We start from the raw sequence: 17,487 nt of genomic DNA, 5'->3' as shown, positions 1-17,487 counted from the left end.
GCCGGCGGACTACAACTCCCGGCATGCCCCGCGCGGCCGCGCCTCTCCCCGCAGCGCCCCCTGGCGGCGGGGAGGGCCGGAGGGGGGCGGCGGGGACCGCAGGGCCCTGCGGGGGGGGGAGGCGCTTATAAGGCCGGGGGCTTCCAGGAACTTTTTTTCCCTAAAATAATAAAAAAAACCTCCACCCGGGAGGAGCCCCCCCCAGTCACACGGGGTGCGGGGCGTGCAGGGCGGCCACGCGGCGCCCCCCTGGCACCGTCCCGGCGAGGAGCGCTGGCCCCCCCCCCCCCCCCCCCCCCAGGGTCACCGTGGCACAGCGCGTCCACACCCGGCCCCCGGCGCTGCGCCCCGGCTGCGGGTCCGGGGACGGCCAGGGGGCCGGGCAGCTTCCCCTCGGGGCAGGTGAGGTTTCACCGAGGGTCAGGGCTGGAGGGAGAAGTGTTCCTGCCGTCCTGCCGGCGGGGCGCCCCGGGCTGCGGCCCTCAGGGTGACCTCCGGGGTGCCACCGCGCCCTCAGGTGCCGTGCAAGGGTGCCAGGAGGCGGACGAGCTTCTGGCGGTGCCGTGCAGAAGAAGGACAGGGGCTGCCACCAGCCGAGTCGCTGCCGGCCAGCGCAGCCAGCTTCTCACCGGCCCCCAGGGACAGCAGCACCTGCAGGGCACAGAAGCGCACAAGTCAGCGGCCGGCCCAGCCGCGTCCCCCCGTCCCCTCGGTGCCACCAGCGGTCCCACAGGAGGGGAGGCGGCGGGGCAGCAGGTACCTGCTGTACCCCTGGGTGCTGGCTGCCAGCCCGCAGCGCCACCAGGGCTCCCTCCCGCACGCTGGCCTGGGGGTCCCAGCAGGCCACGTCCAGCAGGACGCGGGGGGTCTCGCTCTCCACCAGCAGGTCCCCCAGCTCTGCCCAGCGCCGGCACAGGTTGCCCAGGGCCGAGGCGGCGTGGCGGCGCGTCTTGGCGTGCGGGTCACGCAGCAGCCGCGTCAGCCCGGGCACGGCCCTGCGCAGGACGCGGGCTGGGGAGGACGGGTGGTACGCGGCATTGCCCACCGCGAAGCTGGCTGCCCTGCGCACGTGCTCGTCCCGGTCTGCCAGGCACGCCAGCAGGCCCTCCAGCAAGCCCGGCTGGCTCTGCAGCGCCTGAGGGAAGCCGTGGCCGTGTCGGAGCAGGTTGCCCAGCAGGCTGCAGGTCTTGGCACGTATCGGGTGTTCTCGGTGGCCAAGCAAGCGGGTCAGCGGCTGCTGGGACGTGTCCGAGCCCCCCAGGATCCTCTGGAGAAAGGGCAGGTGCTCTGGGGAGACCCGGGCCACGTGAGTCAAGAGAGCCAGGAGGTCGGTTATGAGCGGGAGGCTGTCTGAGAACAGGACGGCCGTCAAGAAGGCAAGGATGTGCTCCGAGGCAGCAGCCACCCGTACTATCTGAGCTATGACCTGCTCGTCGGACACAACGAGGTGGCACAAGAGGCTGACGGGGAGCTCAGCGTCTGAGAGCGGCAGATGGTGACAGCAGACCTGAGGAGAAAGGAGACGCAGCAATGCTGAGCGCCTCGTCCTTGCACGTGGGCCAGAGAGCAGCTGAGGTCTGCCGGCGGGTCAGCGCGGAGCTCGGCGGCCAGCCAGGCTGCTCTGAGGGCTGCGGGGCACCCGAGAGCTGCCCTGTGTGGGCAGGGATCGGCAGTGCCAGGAGGTGAGAGACGGTGGGGCTGCAGTGCAGGGAGATGGCTGCAGAGCATGGAGAGAACCACAGGGCCGGGGGGTACCTGCAGCAGCTGGGCGGGGAGCTGGGAGTCTCTCACTGCTTCCGTGACCAAGGCTAAGGTGTCTCCATCCACATCCAGGGCAAAAGGGAAACAGAGCAGCTGGCAGGCCTGGATCACCACGGCTGGGACGAGTTCCGTGTCCCCATCCTCTCCTGCTTGCCTGAATTGTTGAGAGAGACTGGGCTTAACACAGAGGCAATGAGAGAAGAAAATCAGAGGCAGAGAGCATTCCCAGGATCTAAGTGCTCTGCTGGGGAACTGTGCCCTGCAAGTGCCAGGTCAGGAACATCTCAGCCCTCTCCAGCCCTCCCAACTCACGTCTGTGCCAGGCATGCCAGGAAGCCAGGGGACAGCAGCCTCCTCAGCGTCACCATGAGGACACCGTGGGACCGGGTAAGCTGAGGCACGCACCGGTGGGACTCGCGAGTGAAGACGAAGAGGGCCAGGCTGAGGAAGAGCAGTGTGCCTGCAGAGGAAACAGCGCAACAGCGTCAAAACGAAGGTGGAAAAACCTCCTCTCTTCTGCCTGCTTGTGCTGCAGCCAACCCTCACTCCGTGGCACAGACAGCAATCCTCAAGAAACACCCCTGAGCCCCTCTGGCCCCAGGGGTCAGATGCTGATGGGGACAGAGGCAAGCTTGAGGGCAGAACGTGGAGCAGGGCCCAGGGCAGACGCCCTGCTCACCCCGCAGTTCCTACCTTGAGGGGAGAGGAGGTTCCAGTCTGGCTCTGCCATGGGGTGATCTGCCCCCGGAGCATCTCCCTCCGGCGCTGCCCCGGCGCTGCCCACGCGAAGCACCGCAGCCACGCTGTGCCACACCACGCTCCACAGCTCTGAGGCAGCAAAGCCCTGCTCCACGGCCGTATCCTCCTGCGGACGGGGAGGTGGGCGTTGAGGGGCTGCCCTGCTGCTCCCCAGGAATCTGGTCCGTGCCCCTGCCAGCCCCATGGTCACGAGGATGGACACGGCGCCAGCAGGGGACCAGGCAGAGGGAGAAGGGCAGGCTGGTACCTGGGCGAGCAGCTTCAGCAGGAGGAAAATGAGCCCATCGTAGAGACCGGCACCCATTGGCGGGGGGAGCTGCAGCTGTAAGAGAGCGCGTGGGACAGGCTGGAGCTGGGTGCTGGGTCTGAGGGCAGCAGCACCAGACCCGCACCCTTCCGAACCCATCTTTGCCCGTGCTGGGGTAAGAGCATGGCCCCTCTGCTCCTCTGTCCCCATCCCATACCTCGGCAGGCGCCGTCAGGGCATTTGTCACGGCTGGTAGGACCTCTTCACCCCTAAGCACCGCGTCCACGCCGCGCTGGCTGAGCTGCATCAGGAGGAACGCTGCAGCACCCTGTAGGAGCGGGCAGAGATCAGCACCTTTGGGACCCCTCCTGTCCACTCAGCTCCTCAGCCCAGGGCGAGGACAGCCAGAGGGCACCTTCCCCACCCCGCACTGGGTGACACCAGGAGGACCCAAACGGGACGTGGGGCTCCGCGGGACTCTGTGGCACACAGACACAGACTTACCACACGGGACGCGACAGGAGACTGGCTGAGGAGATCCACGGCCAGGGAAACCACCTCCTCAAGCCTGAAACGCAGGGACCAGGGGAAAGCCTTTGGCAGCTGAGCCCTCCTCACAGCACCATGTTCCCAGGGCTCCACGCCCCCCAGGGCAGCAGCACCCAAACACCCTCAGGGCTGGGAAGGAGCCACCTTGTGGGAGGGGAGCGAGCCCTGCAGCACAGAGCTTCCTCGGCCATGCTGGGTCCCTACCGCGTCCCCAGCACCCACGCACACGGCCCAGCTGCCTGCTGGCCGTCAGGATCTGAGGGGCCAGCGGGAACAGAAGCCCAGCTCGGGGCAGGATAGGGTTGTCTGGGGCAGGGAGCATCTTTACCCCACCCACGGGTGAAAGCGGGTGCTTACCTGGGAGGGGAGGCCTGGGGCTGCCGGGTGAGCAGGGCCAGCAGGTACAGGGAAGCCTCACAGGCCACCCCCCGGGCGACCTCTGCCATGGGGACCTGCCAAGGGAGCCGGAGTCACAGGGGAACAGCAGGGCTCGGAGGGGAGGAGGGGATGTTTCTGGGCCCTGGGAGGAAGATGGCACCTACTCTCTCCCCCAGGCTCTTTCCTCCACGCATCCCCCAGCCTGGTCCAAGCAGCACCCAGAGGAACAGGTCCTGGTTGCCTGCACTCCCCCCCGGCACGGAGGCTGCAGTCAGTCCTACCTTGCCCTTCGAGAGCTGCACGAGGGAACCCCACACTTGCTGGCTCCTCCCCAGGTGCTGGCACAGGCTCGGGCTGGCATGGCAGGCGGCGTAGAGGATCTGCGAGGCAGAGGGGAGAGATGCACACCGGGCACCTCTACGGACAGACAGAAAAACGGACAGAGCTCTTACCTTGAGGACGTTCAAGGAGCAGCCTGGGTGCTCCAGCCTTCCCAGCAGTCTCCCGAGCTGCTGGTTCTCTCCCTCCATAAGCTTCTCAGCTACCCTCCGAGCAACCTGCAGAAAGCAGCCTGTTAGGCACCCCGGGCACATGAAGCACTACACAGACCTAACAAGTTTCGTACCAGCAGCAGATTAACAGAAGAAGGCCTCTGCTCTCGTGGTGATGCCTGCTTTCACGCAGGGATGCTCACCTGCCATGAACCAGCATGGCTTTGATGCACAGCCCCTGAGCTGAAATGAGCAAGGTAAGCTTCCTCTGCTTTCCTCCCTGTTGACTCTGAGTTCAGTGTAATGACCAAATGTAAACCTATTTCTTGTTTTTCCTCTTGGTCAATTTCATTCACCCTCAGATTTCCTCCAGTTCGTATCACAGACATTTAAGAATTCTTCATGTCTTCTCTGCATTGCCTATTTCTTTAGCCCATTCCCCAGTCAGACCCTACGTGTGAGTATTTAATAGACTCAGGAGTCCTTAAACTCCTGAAGCTCAGCTCTTGGACTGCAAATCTTGGACAGCAAACCTGGAGGACCCCAGCTCTGCATTCCACTGCTGAAAAAAGAGATTCTCCTGCAAAGGGCTGCTGCCTCCAGGGTACCTGTCCGTGCCCTGCGAAGAGAGCTGGCCTGACCTGCTTCTTGGCTTCCCGGCTGCTGTTCCTCGCCAGGGGGACGCTGCAGGCAGCAGCCAACGCGGCTGCATAAAGGTCTGCCACACGTTGGCTCTGGTCACGGGCGGACTTGGCCTCCATCGCCGCTCCTGCACAGGGACAGAGCCTGGGTGAGGGGTGCTGAGGGGCAGTCGGATGGGGCTGGAGGCCAAGAGAGGAAAAGTCAGGCTTGGGCAATGAGAAGGGCGAGATCTGGGAGTGAGGGAGAGAACAGGAGAGCCCTGCGTGGCAGGGGGTTGAGCTATTTGGGCAGCCACTTTCTCCTGGAAATGGTACTGCCGTGGCAGTTGGTGCTCTGAGGGAACTAAAGGGCTGGAGGGAGAAGGAAAACCCTAGGAAGCCCCAGGAGGAGATGGAGAGCTGCCACCAATGCTACCTTGCAAAGCGTGATGCTCTGAGATGGATCCCTGGAGAAGTCTGTCCAGCAGGGGCTGACGCTCCTCTCGCAGGCTGGCGTAGAAAGGAGCAGAAACAGAGGGGCACATCGCGTCCAGGCTCTCACAGAGCAGGGTGAAGCACTGGGGGAGACACGGGGATTGCCATCACAGCAGGTGGAGGGTGAGAGAGACAAGCAACCATGGAGGAAGCTAAGCGGGGACAGCAGAGGTGGGAGAAGGACCCAAATTCAGGGACCATCGTCCCCTCCAGCCACTTCAGTCCCACTGCTGCTGCGTGGCAGCCACAGGCTGGCTGCGGGACGGGTACACATGGAGGTGCAGCCAGGGAAGGTGCCCCCCTCAGAGAGCTCCTTTTTGAGATCCCCACAAAACAACCAAACAAAAACAACAACAAAAGGAAAAAAACAGTGGGTTGCACAGCTTGCCCTGACTAGGATGCATCAGGCCACGCATCTGGGAGCAGGCTCCTCGGCCTGCTCTCCCCCTGAGATGCACACCCAGCCCCAGAGCTTCTGTGGGGGAAGGAGAAGGAGGAGAGACAGAAGACAGGGGCACCCTTACCAGGAGGCTTTGCTGGCAGAGTCTCATCTCACTGTCGGCTGGCTCAGCCAGCAGATCCAGCAGCAGGGCTAGGAAGTGGTTGGCACTCTCCTGGAAGGCCTGGAGGCTTGGAGAAGCAGCAAGGGCAAAGGAGAGCAGAGAAGGATGGTCACTGACTGTAAGGACAAGGTCTGGCCATGCCCCTACAGCCCTGGCTAACGGAGCAGGCAGTACACATCAGCACCGTGAGCTGGCTGTGCCAGCAGGCAGCACAACTGGACTCACCAGCTTTGCCTCCCCCTCTGCTTGCCCCACTCAAGGAAAGCACTTCTCTGAGAGCACGGTGATATTAGTTTGTGCTGCTTCCTCACGGGACAGTTCCTCTGCCCTGCCTACTGCTGGGTCCCCACAGTGACCATGAGAGACCTCGGAGAACACCACACTGTCCTTACCTGTCCTTCTGCCCACTCTCCTCCAGGCCGCATTGACTGCTGAAATAAACTGTGGTCACCGTGACGAGGTCTGTCAGCACTGTGATACACCAGGGCTGCTGCGGGAGCACAGAAAGAAACAGCAAGTGGCAAATGTCTGCCGGCCATTCCAACACCACCGCAGGGGCGTCCTTCCTAGCCAGGAGCTCTCCCTTCTCGGGGGGCAGGAAGAAGCACTGTAGCTGTAAGCCAGCCCCTGCAGGACACAAGGACCTCCCCAGCATCCCCTAGCAAGGGCACGCTGCAGGACTGAGGGAGCTTCGGTCTGTCCGGGGTCACTCACCCACCTGCTTTGTGCGTCCACTTTCCAGGATCTGCTTGGTCAGCTGCAACAGGGACAGCGGCACGTTCAGCTCCCGGCAGAACTGCTCCAGCAGCTCAGAGTCGCAGCGGGTAGCCAGGAGGTTGCCCACAACGCGGAGCACAGGGCGGAGGTGGGAGGCTCCCTCTAGCATCCCTTCGAGCACCTGAGCACAGAAAGGCAAAAAGGCTCGTGATCAGCAGCAGTCACAGCCTCTCCATCACCCTCTAAGGCAGGGGAGCAGATGACAGGCTACGTGTGTGAGGCAGCTCCGGTTCCTGAGGAAGCAGTGGGACCCTTTACTGGAGTGGGGGCTCTCCTAGTGCTCCTGACCCAATCCCAGAAAAGAAGAAGGCTTCCATGTCCCCAGCCTTAGCTGGCCGAGCCAGCCATCCCTCACCTGCTGAACAGAGTCTGCAAGGCGGGCCCGGACGCGGTGCCAGAAGGCTGGGTCCCTCAGGAGACTCAGTGGTGTGCTCAGCTGCATGGCCGAGGGCTCTGTGGCCTCGATCAGGTGTTGCCACTCCTCATCGCTCTCCAGCTCCTGACCACAGAGGAGAAAAGCCTGGAGCCAGACCCCGCCTGCTCCAGAGGGTCTGTACCGGACGCTAGGCAGCGGGCCCTGCTGTCCTTACTGCAAGGCCCCACCTCACCTCGCTCTCCAGGTCCACGGCCTCAATGCTGCGCCTGCCGTGGGGCTCTGCCCTGCCAGCACCAGAGTGCAGAGGGACTCCTGCTCTGCCAAACTCCTGCTCGTAATCTTGAGTGATGATGTGCTCCCTGGCAAAGGAACCGACCCAGTAAGTGAGCTTTCCCCTCTTCCTCCTCTCCCAGCCCCAGCCCTGCCTTACCACGGGTTGGGAGGAGGCTCCTCCAGCTGCCACTGTGCCACGCTGCTCTTTCCTTGCAGGACACCCGAGTTCTTCTCTTTGGAGGCGGCTGGTGGCTCCCCCTCCCCTAGGGCTGCCTTCCCAGGAGCTGCTCTGGGTTTATGCCCAGTGTGTCCTTTGGCAGAATCCTTCGCACATGCAGTATTTGCCTTCAGCTGCCCCTGGGTGATGGCAGAGAAGTTTGGTCAGGGCAGGGTTATTCAGACAGACAGATGAGCCCCCCACACCCACACACACCAAGGATCCCACATCCTGCCTTGTACACGGCCAATAAATCCCCCCATCCCGACCTTGTACCTTCTGTTTTCCCCACCAGGTCCCGTTTCAGTGCCCTTCCTTTGCCGTAACAGCGGGGCACGGTGCAGGGAAGCCCACACTTTCCTCTACCTTTTGCTGTGCCTCCTCAGCCATCTTCTGCCGGGCCTTTCTCAGGATCCTGGACTGGCCGCTCCTGGGGGCCAGGGAATGAGCTTGCTGCTCCTTCAGGGCCTGCAGCTCTGGAGACAGCTTGGTGGTGAAGGGGTTTGAGATCCCGTGCTCTTCTGTGTCGTCAATTACTGCGAAGGTGAAGGCAGATCTTCAGGTCAGCAGATCTCCCCTGGGACACTGGGACAGTGACCAGTTCCACGATCCCAGGGGAATCCCGGGGGACTCGGGGCAACCCCAGGGGCGGGAGCTAGGGGTTGGTGACTGGAGGAAATTGAGAGGAAGGAGGGAAAGACCAGAGAAGTACAAGAAATCAGGGTAGGGTGGTGGTCCCAGTCTGCAGGCAGTAGTCAGAGGAAAAGGACCTGTCCCAAGCTGGAAAAAAACCCTTGGTACTCACCAGTAACCCGGCCAGCAATGAAGGGGTGGGAGAGCAGCTCCGGCCACGACAGGCGCTGGCGGGGGTCCTTCATCAGCAGCCCCTGCAGGAAGCTCTACAGACAGCACAGCGCCAGGGTCAGACGTGCTCAGCACCCCGTGCACATCCGCTGACAGACACAGTGCCCCCGCCAGGCTCAGGGAGGGAGCCCAGGGCCCCTGGGTTCTCTGAACAGTTCTGAGAGCAGGGCTGATGTCGAGGGTAGGCGGGCAGTGGGCACTTTCCCTTCCCGGCCCATTAAACCACTGCTCTGCTGCCTGCCTCGGTTTCCCAACTTAGCAAGGGGCAGCAGTGATAAGAGCCCCCATCCCAGGAGGCCAAGCTCTCATCCACTCACTGTGTTCTCAAATCCCTGTTAGGGGAGAGGAAACCTAAGCGTGACCCACGTGAGGCCGCCGACTGTCGCGTCAGTGGGTCTCAGCCCCCAGACAGGGCTTTGTCCCCTTTGTCCCCTTACCTTGAAAACTGGGCTTATGGCCTCGGGCCATTTGACAGGGTCCTTGACAATGAGGCTGACGAGCTGGAAGATGCTGCTGGTGTAGAAGGGAGGGGTGCCCACGAACAGCTCGTACAGGATGCAGCCCACAGACCAGAGGTCCGCCGTGTGGTCATACGGCTTCTCCTCCACCAGCTCAGGGGACATGTACAGCGGGGTGCCCTTGATGGAGGTCAGCACCATGGTGTGGATACTCATGGCACGGGCAAACCTGCTCAGAGCAGAATACAGGTGGCTATTTCAGGCCGGAGCATGCGCTGCCACTCCCAAGGAGACTCCTATGAGCACACCAACACTCCTCTCCCCTCTGAGTCCAGAATTGCCCGTTCCTGCTAACCCCTCAGTACACACAGAATCCAAATCCCCGTCCACACACATCCTTCTCTTCTACGGCACCCAGGACACCCTTTGGCTGCCACAAGCCCACGTGTGCCCCTCAGCTTGCCACCAGCACCCACCCAAAGTCACAGAGCTTGATGATGCCGTCTTTGCCCAGCAGAATGTTCTGGGGTTTCATGTCGCGGTGCAGGATGCGGTGGGAGTGCAGGTAGTAGAGAGCAGAGACCAGCTGGGCAGCTATGGCCTGGACCTGCAGAGACACGGGAACCTCATCGTGTAACTCGTGGTGCCACCAGCCAGCACAGCCACGGGCTCCCTTCTGCCTGGCTCCCCAGAACCCCACTTCTGCCCTTGCCCCATTTGGGTCAGGGACCAGCCCCAGCTTTGGGCCAGCTTTGACTCGGGAGCGTGCCAACAGCTGAGGCAGCAGCCTTGTGCCGTGGCCCTTGCAGAAGGAACAGGGAAACCTGCTGTCCCCCACTGCAACCTGGCCCTCTTCAGCTCTGCCAGACAAAGCCTCGGAGGCGCCTCCTGCCCTCTGCCCGCTGACAGACAAATCCCATTCCCTCCATCCTGCGGCAAAGCCAGCGTGGCCACCGCCTCGCCGGTCACCTGGTCCTCGGGCAAACTCCCGTCGTCCTCCAGGATCTGGAAGAGCTCCCCCTCTGCGTAGTCAGTCACCACCACCACCTGGGGAGAAGAGCAGCGTGGAGGCATCAGGCACCCGCCCAGGCACATCCCCCCCGAGCCCTTGTGGCTCTCCCTGTCTTGGACCCAGCCAGCTGCGTGCTGGCTCCCACACAGCAGGGGTGCCAAGACTGGAGTCCCGGTCTCTGTTCGGACAATCCTCACCTAATGTCCCTGCATGTCCCTGGGAATGCCCTGAGGGCAGAGGACCCCAGTGTGACCAGCTGAGGGAGCAAAATAGGCTGGTGGCAGGACTGCAGCGTTCAACAAGAGGGGGGTAACAGCTGGGGGCACAACAAGCCCGGCTGGCTAGAAATGCTGCTAGGGCCCTGGGAGGCTGCCATCAGCACCTCCCGAGACCTAAGTGGCAGCAGGCGACAGCCCTTACCCCGTCCCCCAGCCAAGCAAAAACGTGTGCCCGGGGCGGGCTCCTTCACCTCTTTGTCGGTCTCGAAGCTGTCGAGCATCTGGATGATGTTGGGGTGCCGAAGGCCTCTCATGATCTCGATCTCCCGCTGCAGGTTCTTCAGCTCCTTCTCGGAGCGCCCCACCTTGGGGATGAACTTGAGGGCCACCACCTGTCGAAGCGGGCAGAGCTGGGCTGGGCGCAGCGCCCTGCCGCCTTGACCCCGAGCCGGCCTCGGTGCTTCCCAGCCGGGCACAGGGAACAGAGCGAGGCGTGTGCGTGCGGGTGAGGGGCCCGGGGCCGCTGCCCGTCGCTCACGGTGCTCGGGGTGCCTTGATGCCCGAGACAGAGGCCTGCGAGCAGCAGCACCAGGACGTGCCAGGGGCGGTCCAGCCGGGGTTAAAGGCTCGGGGCGGCGGCAGCCCGGGCCGCGCTCAGGGGGGCGCGGGCACCGCTTCGGCCTCCGCCCCCCCCCCGTCCCCCTCAGCCCGCGCCGGGGGCTGGCGGCCCGCTCACCTGGGCGCTGTGCCGCCGCCTCCCCTTGTACACCCTGCCGAAGGAGCCTTCCCCGACGGCCTCCAGGACGCGGTACCTCTCCATGGCGCGGCCCGGCTCCGGCGGGGGGATGAGCCCCGGGCCGCCCGCCCGTCGCCCGGCAACCAGCGCCCGGCGCTTCCCGTTCCGGGCCGCGCGGAAGATGGCGGCGGCCGGCGAGGAGGCGGAGGCGGCGGACTGGTAACGGCGCAACCCCCCCCCGCGGTTCTCTCCCTTCTCTCTCCGTCCCCCTCGGAGCCCTCTCCCCCCCCCCGACCGCCCGGTTGCCCCCCGCAGGGCGCTGCCGGCCGAGGTGGAGGTGCTGGAGTCCATCTACCTGGAGGAGCTGCGGGTGCGGCGGGGCCGCGGCAGGTACGGAGCGGGCCCCCCACCCCCCCACCCCGGCCCCGGGCCGGTCCCCGGCCGCCCCTCACGCCGTGCTGCCCGCAGGTCGGAGCCCTGGGAGGTGAGCATCACCCTGCACCCCGCCACGGCGCAGGACCAGGACTCGCAGTTCGTGTGCTGCACCCTGCTGCTCGCCGTGCCCCCCCAGGTAGGCTGCTGCCAGGGACGGGCACCCCCTTCCCCGCTTCGCTCGGTTTTGGGGGGTTTTTTGTTTGTTGTTTTCTCTTCTAGTATCCCCACGCGGCTCCGGACATCGCCGTCAGGAACCCGCGGGGGCTGTCGGATGAGCAAATCCAGAAGTGAGTGGTGGGAGGGGAGAGCAGGGGGCTGGGGGGGGTTAGAGATGGCAAAGCCCGCTCCCAAACCCCTGTGCGGCCCTCGTCTCGTGAGCACGTGTGTACGGGTCCCAAAAACCCCTTAAATGTGGTCAATCCCACTTGAGCCACTCGGTTTGACGCTGAGGGCTGGGTTCTTCCCCGCCGGCCCACCTGCCATGTAACCTCTGTAACCTCATGAAGGCCCCTGGGCCTTCACCAAAGCTGAAGGGCGCTGGGTGAGCACAGTCCCAGGCAGTTTGGGACAGAGCTGGGACAGTTTGCACCCACTCGTGTGTGTCCTCTCAGGACAACGGCTTCCTGAGCGCTGGCTCGTGGGGAGCTGGGAAAGCCCAGGAGTGTGCGCTTACATGCGTGCCCACCCCGCACCGTAGGCAAAGACTGAAGGCCAGCGCCCTTTGTGCTTATTGTGGGGCAGTAGGTATGGGAAAGGCCACAAAGGGGTGCCTAAGACCGTGTTAAGTGTTTCTGCTGCTTCGCTGTAGGATTTTGCAGACCCTCAGGAATGTTGCTGAAGCCAGGCTGGGGACGGAGGTGCTATATGAGCTGATCGAGGTGAGAATCGGGGGGTGAAGGGGGGTGGCCAGACACAGACGCCATTCTCTGACACCCCATGAGCTGGGAAAGCCCGGAGCCTGCGCAGGGACAAGTGAGCAACGTGCTGGCTTTTCTGCTTTGACAGAAGGGGAAGGAGATTCTCACTGACAACAACATTCCTCACGGCCAGTGCGTCATCTGCCTCTATGGATTCCAGGTAGGAACACAGGTCCCAGCCCTGCCAGCTGGTTGAGAAGAGAGACAGGAGGAGGGGGAGCCGGAGGCTCAAGGCTTGGGATATTGGCCTGGGACTGGGCTGTGCCTCAGCAGCCCCCTGCTCCTCTGGTCTGTCAGCAGTCTTAATGACCAGGGACCTTCCTGAGGTGATAGGTAACTACAGAACCAGGGCAGAAGGGCAGTGAGGGATGCTGGAGAGCCTCTAAGGGAGGGCTGGGGATAGCTGTGGGGGCATCTCAGTTAGTCTGTGCTGGTCAAACCCCACCAGGAGTTCAGCACGTAGGTGGTCAGGAGAGACTGGGACACGTTCATGTGGGTGCAGAGGTCTGTGGGTTCAGGGGAGCTTGTCTTGTCCCAGAACGCAAGGAGAGGTGATGCCTGCCTAGGAAGGGGAACACATCAGATGAGGAGATTGCTACAATGCGTGCAGGGAAATAGGTCACAGAAGCCTTGCAGCTTGATACTAGGGTTGTTTCTTACTCTCGGAGCAGGGGCTGGTGTCCCAGTAAGAGCTGAGTAGGCAGAGATGAGGCCCAGTGGAAAAAGTTAAGTGCCTCTACCATCAATAACACTAGCTCCCTGATGCCACTGCTGACACTGGAGTGAAAACTTCCCTCAGCTGGGAAGGTTACACAGCGCTGTGCTCAGACAGCCTTTCAAGCTGCCCTTTCTCCTCTGCAGGAGAGAGAAGCCTTCACAAAGACCCAGTGCTACCACTACTTCCACTCCCACTGCCTGGCCCGATACGCCCAGCACATGGAGGAGGAGATCCTTATGCAGCAGGAGGAGAGAGAGCAGCACCTGGCCCCTTCTGCCAAGCAGGTATCGGAGACACTTTCTGTAGCGGTCAGTGAGATCTCACCATTTTCGCGTTGCTGGAGCACCCCAGGCCTCCCTGCCCTGGCAGAAGAGCGTTCGTGGTCAGCTGAAGCAGGCTGCCCAGTTTCACCTCCAGCCGGGGGCTCCTCTGGCAGTGTGTGGGCTGGGTTGCTGCCTGGGGTCGGTGTCACCTCTTGCCTCCCCGCAGGATGTCGGCGTGCAGTGCCCTGTCTGCCGGGAAACCCTGGTCTACGACCTGTGTGCCCTGAAGGCAGCGCCGCCCCCGCAGCACCCGCTGGTAAGAGGTGGACCTGCCCAGCTGTGCCCTCTCTCTGGGTAGCTTCAGCTGGGACATTTTAACAGACGAATGAACAATACTGGCTGGAGCTGATTCATCTGCTCTGCTGATGACTCTCGGAAAACACAGAAAAGCTCCATTTCCATCTCGTGCGCTGCTCAGAGGGGATCTTTGCAGCCCCTCCGCCATGGGAAGGGGGGCTTGCCCTGGAGGATCCAGCTTTGAGGGTGGTAGGTCAGAGGGAAGCAAAGGACCTTGGCTGTCTCGTGAGGAAGAGGCAAGAATGTGTAGTGTTGTCATCCTGGCGGCCCTGAGCAAGCAGATGTGGAGGGGGAGAGGCGATTCTGTCAAGGGACAAGGAGTGCCTGCATGGAGTCTGTTTTTTTCTGCTCTAAGAGAGTAACTGTAGCTTTCCTTAAATACGTCCCTGTACCCTCTGGGATACAATCAGGGTTACGCAGGTGATCCTAGCTCACGCAGCCAGTTCTGCACTTCCTGGTTTGAGCTGCTCTGCATCTCCCGCTCAAGCAGAAGGTCCCAGGGCAGTGGCTGCAGGGAACAGCAGCTCTGCAGTAGCATGTTCCCCTTCCATCCGGGGACTGTGCGGGGGTCTGGAAGCCTGGCGAATCAAACGCTGCAAGCAGACGGGGTGCTGCGTGATCAGAGGAGGGTTTGGGGAATTGCTCGTAGTGCTGCCAGCTGACTGCCCGTGCTAGGTGTTGCGAGAACCCTTTACCCTTCTGTTCTCTGCCACGCAGGAGCCATACAGGCCCGACGCCAAGACGCTGCAGCACCAAGAAGAACTACGCTTAATTTTCAAGAGACAGCAAGAGAAAGGGGGCATCATTGACCCCGAGGCGGAGAGGAACCGTTACTTCATCAGCCTCCAGGCGGTAGGGCACCGAGGGCAGGGATCTGCTGAGCTCCGTGCTGGCAAGGAGGCCTCAGGGCTGCAGGGCCAAGCACCTGCTTCGGGACTGTCCTCTCCCTTGCTGAGCTCTCGGCTTCTTTCTTTCAGCCTCCAGCTGCTGCCGATCCAGGCCAGGCAGCCGCTGCCCCCGAGCCGCTGGTGAGCGCGAGCGCCGTGGACGCGCCCCAGGCACCCTGCCAAGCCTCGGCCCCTGAGGCAGCCAGGGCAGCGCCTGCGCAGCCCGAGAGGCCTGCGGTACCCAGGGAGCCGCAGGGCAGGAGGGAAAGGCACCGAGGGGAGAGGCCGGGCCCCAAAGGGCCGGGCAGGCAAACGTGCAGCGGCTCGCAGGAGGTGGCCGAGGAAACCTGTCACCTGCTCCACGGCTCCAGAGCACCCCGGGGCTTCGGTCGGAGACCAGAGAGGAGACCTGGTGGGAGGCACAGCCAGGAGTTTCCGAAGCATCACAGCAGAAGCAGGGCTGCTGCCTTGGCTGAAAGAAAGGAGCTGTGCCCTGAAGACCCCTCACCAGAAACGGAGACAGCGGACTTGAAAGAGGAGCACCGTGATGTGGAGAGATGGACCCCGGAGCAGGGCGCTGAGGCCCAGGGCAGGGAGAAGGAGAACGTGGCGTTCAGCTGCAGCGACCACCGAGCTGGCTGGCAGGGCCACCACCGGCCCTGGGACTGCGGGAGGTGGGACAGGTCCCGGGCGCAGGAGCGCGGATCCTACCCCAGAGCACCGAGAGGGCGAGGGGCGCTCAGGCCCAGCGGACGCCGAGAAGCCCATCTCCTGGAGAAGGAGAGCGGCTCCTAGCAGCAGTGGTGAGGGGCTGGGCTGGGGGAGGGGAGGGCTGGCTCTGGGGAGAGCAGCAGCAAGGAGTCACCATACACCTTGGGGCAGAGGAGGCAGTTGATGTGTGGCACGGCTTGGGACAGGCGGAGTCTCCAGGGTTGGCTCCTCTTCCCCCCAGGGTGTAGCTGGAGCTCCTGCCCTGGCCTTCGGCTGCTTTTGTGCAGCTCCTTCTGCTGCCATTTCAAGATTTAAACCGCGTCCCCCTGCGGAGACAACAAGATCCCAAGCCTCCAAAGTGGGACGCGGCTATTAAATGAATTCGTTTGGCCTTCTCTGGAGCCCTTTGTTTTCTCTGCCTTCCCACTGCTGTTCCGAGCTGGTTGATCGTTGGTATTGCCCCCTTCCCTCCTCCCTCCCGGCACCCGGGGGCAGTCTCCTGGGAGCAGGGAGGGACCTGGCTCTGGCTCCCTGCTTTGCCTGGCTCGGTGCAAGCTGCCTGGCTCGCCTGGGCAGAAGTTTCCCTCACGCTTGTTTGTGCCTCGTGTCCCCACCCCTCTTTTTGCCACACGTGGATTGTTACTGTCTTCCTTCTCTTGCTGATTTTCTTTAAATGGAGCAAAAATCCCCGTTCTCACGGAGCTCTGGGTGAAATCCCTAGGCAAGCAAGAGCCATCTGCTGCGGGGAGGGCACCTTCTGCCTGTTGGACCCCGTCCCATGAAAAGCCTTACCCAGAATGGCACCTGCTGCTCTGCTCTCCCCTCTTGTCCCCGTGGTGTTGATTTAAACCGCTGCTCAGTCTTTTTTGTTTGGCAGACCCTGCCTTGCTTACATCTTCTACGCTGGCCAACCCGGGCTCCAGCACCCTCATGCTCTACCAGGCGTTTGTCCTCCCTGGCCTGAGCCGCTGCTGCTTGTCCTGGGCTTGGGGCTCTGGAAACCAGCCCTGAGGGGGACAAGCACTGAACGCTCCCTCTCTAGCACTTGTTCAGTCCTTGTTTTTGGGCTAGTGGCCTGTCCACAACTGGGTGAAAAGGTGTAAGCTCGATCTGACGCCGGTGCTTGTTGCGCTGCTCTCTGCCTTGTGAAGTTGCTGCGCTCCCAGAGTTGTTTGGGTCTGTCCTGGAAGAAACAGAGGGTCCCTGCCCCTTGCAGCAGCTGTCGCTGAAGCTCCTTGGCTTCCTCCAGCGAGTCAGATGTTCTCTCCCCTCAGTCAGAAAGCCCTTGTGCTGCGCTCGGAGCACGGGAACTCAACCACGGAAATGAGAGGGAGGGCGCAGGTAATGAGACAACCAAACAGGGCTTGTTAGAGGGGAGTTCTGCTCCTGGGAGCAGGGACTGAGGAACGGCTCTCACACTTCTGACTCGCTGCTGTTAGCCCAGAGCAGAGGCCATTGTGCACCAGCGTGTGGAAATTAATTAAGAGTTAAATAGAAACTCAGAGAAAGCCTCGGTGGCAGCAGTTACAAGCTGCCGAGGCTGTGCTGGGCAGGGTGGGAGGAACTCCTTGGCCCTGGCCAAGGGATTTTGGGGTGCTGTGGGTCTGAGATAGCTGGGAGCCACAGCCATCTCTGGGCTTGTCAGGGTGGGCATTTGGGACAGGGGAGGAATGGAGCCTGCTCCTGGGACGGGGCCGTGCTGTCCCTGACCTACCTGACGGGGCTGTTGTGAGGCTCAGCTGGCCAAAGCGCCCTGCCCGGGGCTGTAGCACTATTAAAAGCAAGCAGAGTGACGTGTTGCTGCCTGTGCTCTTGGGGCGGGGGATCCACGTAACAGCCCTCTGAACTGGGAGGCGGTTGCCAGGTGCTGCTGGCAAGGCTGCTGGAGCTGGTCCCGGGGCAGCAGGACTCGGGGCCAGCAGCTGGATAAAGGCAAAGGGACAGAACTGTCCCTCAGCAGCACACACACAAAAGCGAGGGGACGGGAGAGCCAAGAGCCGTGTTGTACGCTTCCCCAAGAACATTCACCCGTCAGTGATCTGCTCTCCCTTCAGAGACCAGCAGCTCTCTTCAGCAGCACGCCGCCCCGGTGTCCTGCCCGTGGGAAATTCCCCTCGGGGCTCTCGCCCCCCTTCCTGGGGGTGGATGTGTCCCGGTTTCACAGCAGAAGCCCCGGCAGCTTCTCCCAGTCCCAGCCCGAGGGAGGCGAGCGGGGTCTGTGCAGTAGCCCCGGGCCTGGGGAGCAGCGAGAGCCGCACCCCTGGCCCTGCTGCAGGGCGGGCAGCTCCGTGTGAATCAAACGCCGAGGGCTTGGCGAGGTAGAGGCGAGCAGGGACCTGGGCGGCTCCAGGACGGTGCGGTCCGCGTCCCAGCCACCTGCAGGCCCCGTGGCGCGGCAGGGCAGA

The 17,487-nt window shown here is 62.8% G+C and overlaps 2 protein-coding genes across 4 annotated transcripts; one reads left to right on the top strand and one right to left on the bottom strand.

Annotated features, from left to right (window-relative positions):
* Positions 1-489: 489 nt before the first annotated feature.
* STK36 (serine/threonine kinase 36) lies at positions 490-10,878 on the bottom strand. 3 transcript variants are annotated; one of them, XM_035331229.1, is made up of 26 exons: positions 10,795-10,878; positions 10,310-10,450; positions 9,798-9,875; positions 9,305-9,435; positions 8,808-9,057; positions 8,312-8,405; positions 7,873-8,042; positions 7,447-7,646; positions 7,249-7,375; positions 6,996-7,160; positions 6,582-6,761; positions 6,256-6,353; positions 5,825-5,930; positions 5,242-5,383; positions 4,827-4,954; positions 4,147-4,251; positions 3,976-4,074; positions 3,674-3,768; positions 3,272-3,335; positions 2,985-3,095; positions 2,768-2,842; positions 2,455-2,626; positions 2,074-2,221; positions 1,756-1,915; positions 761-1,507; positions 490-651 (listed from the first exon to the last, which is right to left on the bottom strand). In XM_035331229.1, exons 1-26 carry the CDS (start codon positions 10,876-10,878, stop codon positions 514-516), a joined length of 4,008 nt encoding a protein of 1,335 aa, XP_035187120.1. In that variant the 3' UTR covers positions 490-513. The 3 variants fall into 3 exon arrangements, with proteins under 3 accessions (XP_035187120.1, XP_035187121.1, XP_035187122.1); XM_035331230.1 differs by having other exon boundaries at positions 6,256-6,350; XM_035331231.1 differs by having other exon boundaries at positions 6,996-7,139.
* A 57-nt stretch (positions 10,879-10,935) lies between these two features.
* On the top strand, positions 10,936-15,483 carry RNF25 (ring finger protein 25). Its single transcript, XM_035331235.1, has 10 exons — positions 10,936-11,013; positions 11,110-11,184; positions 11,263-11,365; positions 11,449-11,516; positions 12,038-12,107; positions 12,235-12,306; positions 13,008-13,148; positions 13,354-13,443; positions 14,202-14,336; positions 14,462-15,483. The coding sequence occupies exons 1-10, from the start codon at positions 10,976-10,978 to the stop codon at positions 15,164-15,166; spliced, it is 1,497 nt and encodes a 498-aa protein (XP_035187126.1). The 5' UTR covers positions 10,936-10,975; the 3' UTR covers positions 15,167-15,483.
* The last annotated feature ends 2,004 nt before the right edge of the window (positions 15,484-17,487 follow it).

This window comes from Oxyura jamaicensis, chromosome 7 (genome assembly GCF_011077185.1).
Source record: "Oxyura jamaicensis isolate SHBP4307 breed ruddy duck chromosome 7, BPBGC_Ojam_1.0, whole genome shotgun sequence".
Classification (NCBI taxonomy): Eukaryota; Metazoa; Chordata; class Aves; order Anseriformes; family Anatidae; genus Oxyura; species Oxyura jamaicensis.
The sequence above is the reverse complement of the archived record's forward strand: the minus strand, read 5'-3'. Positions and strand labels throughout refer to the sequence as shown.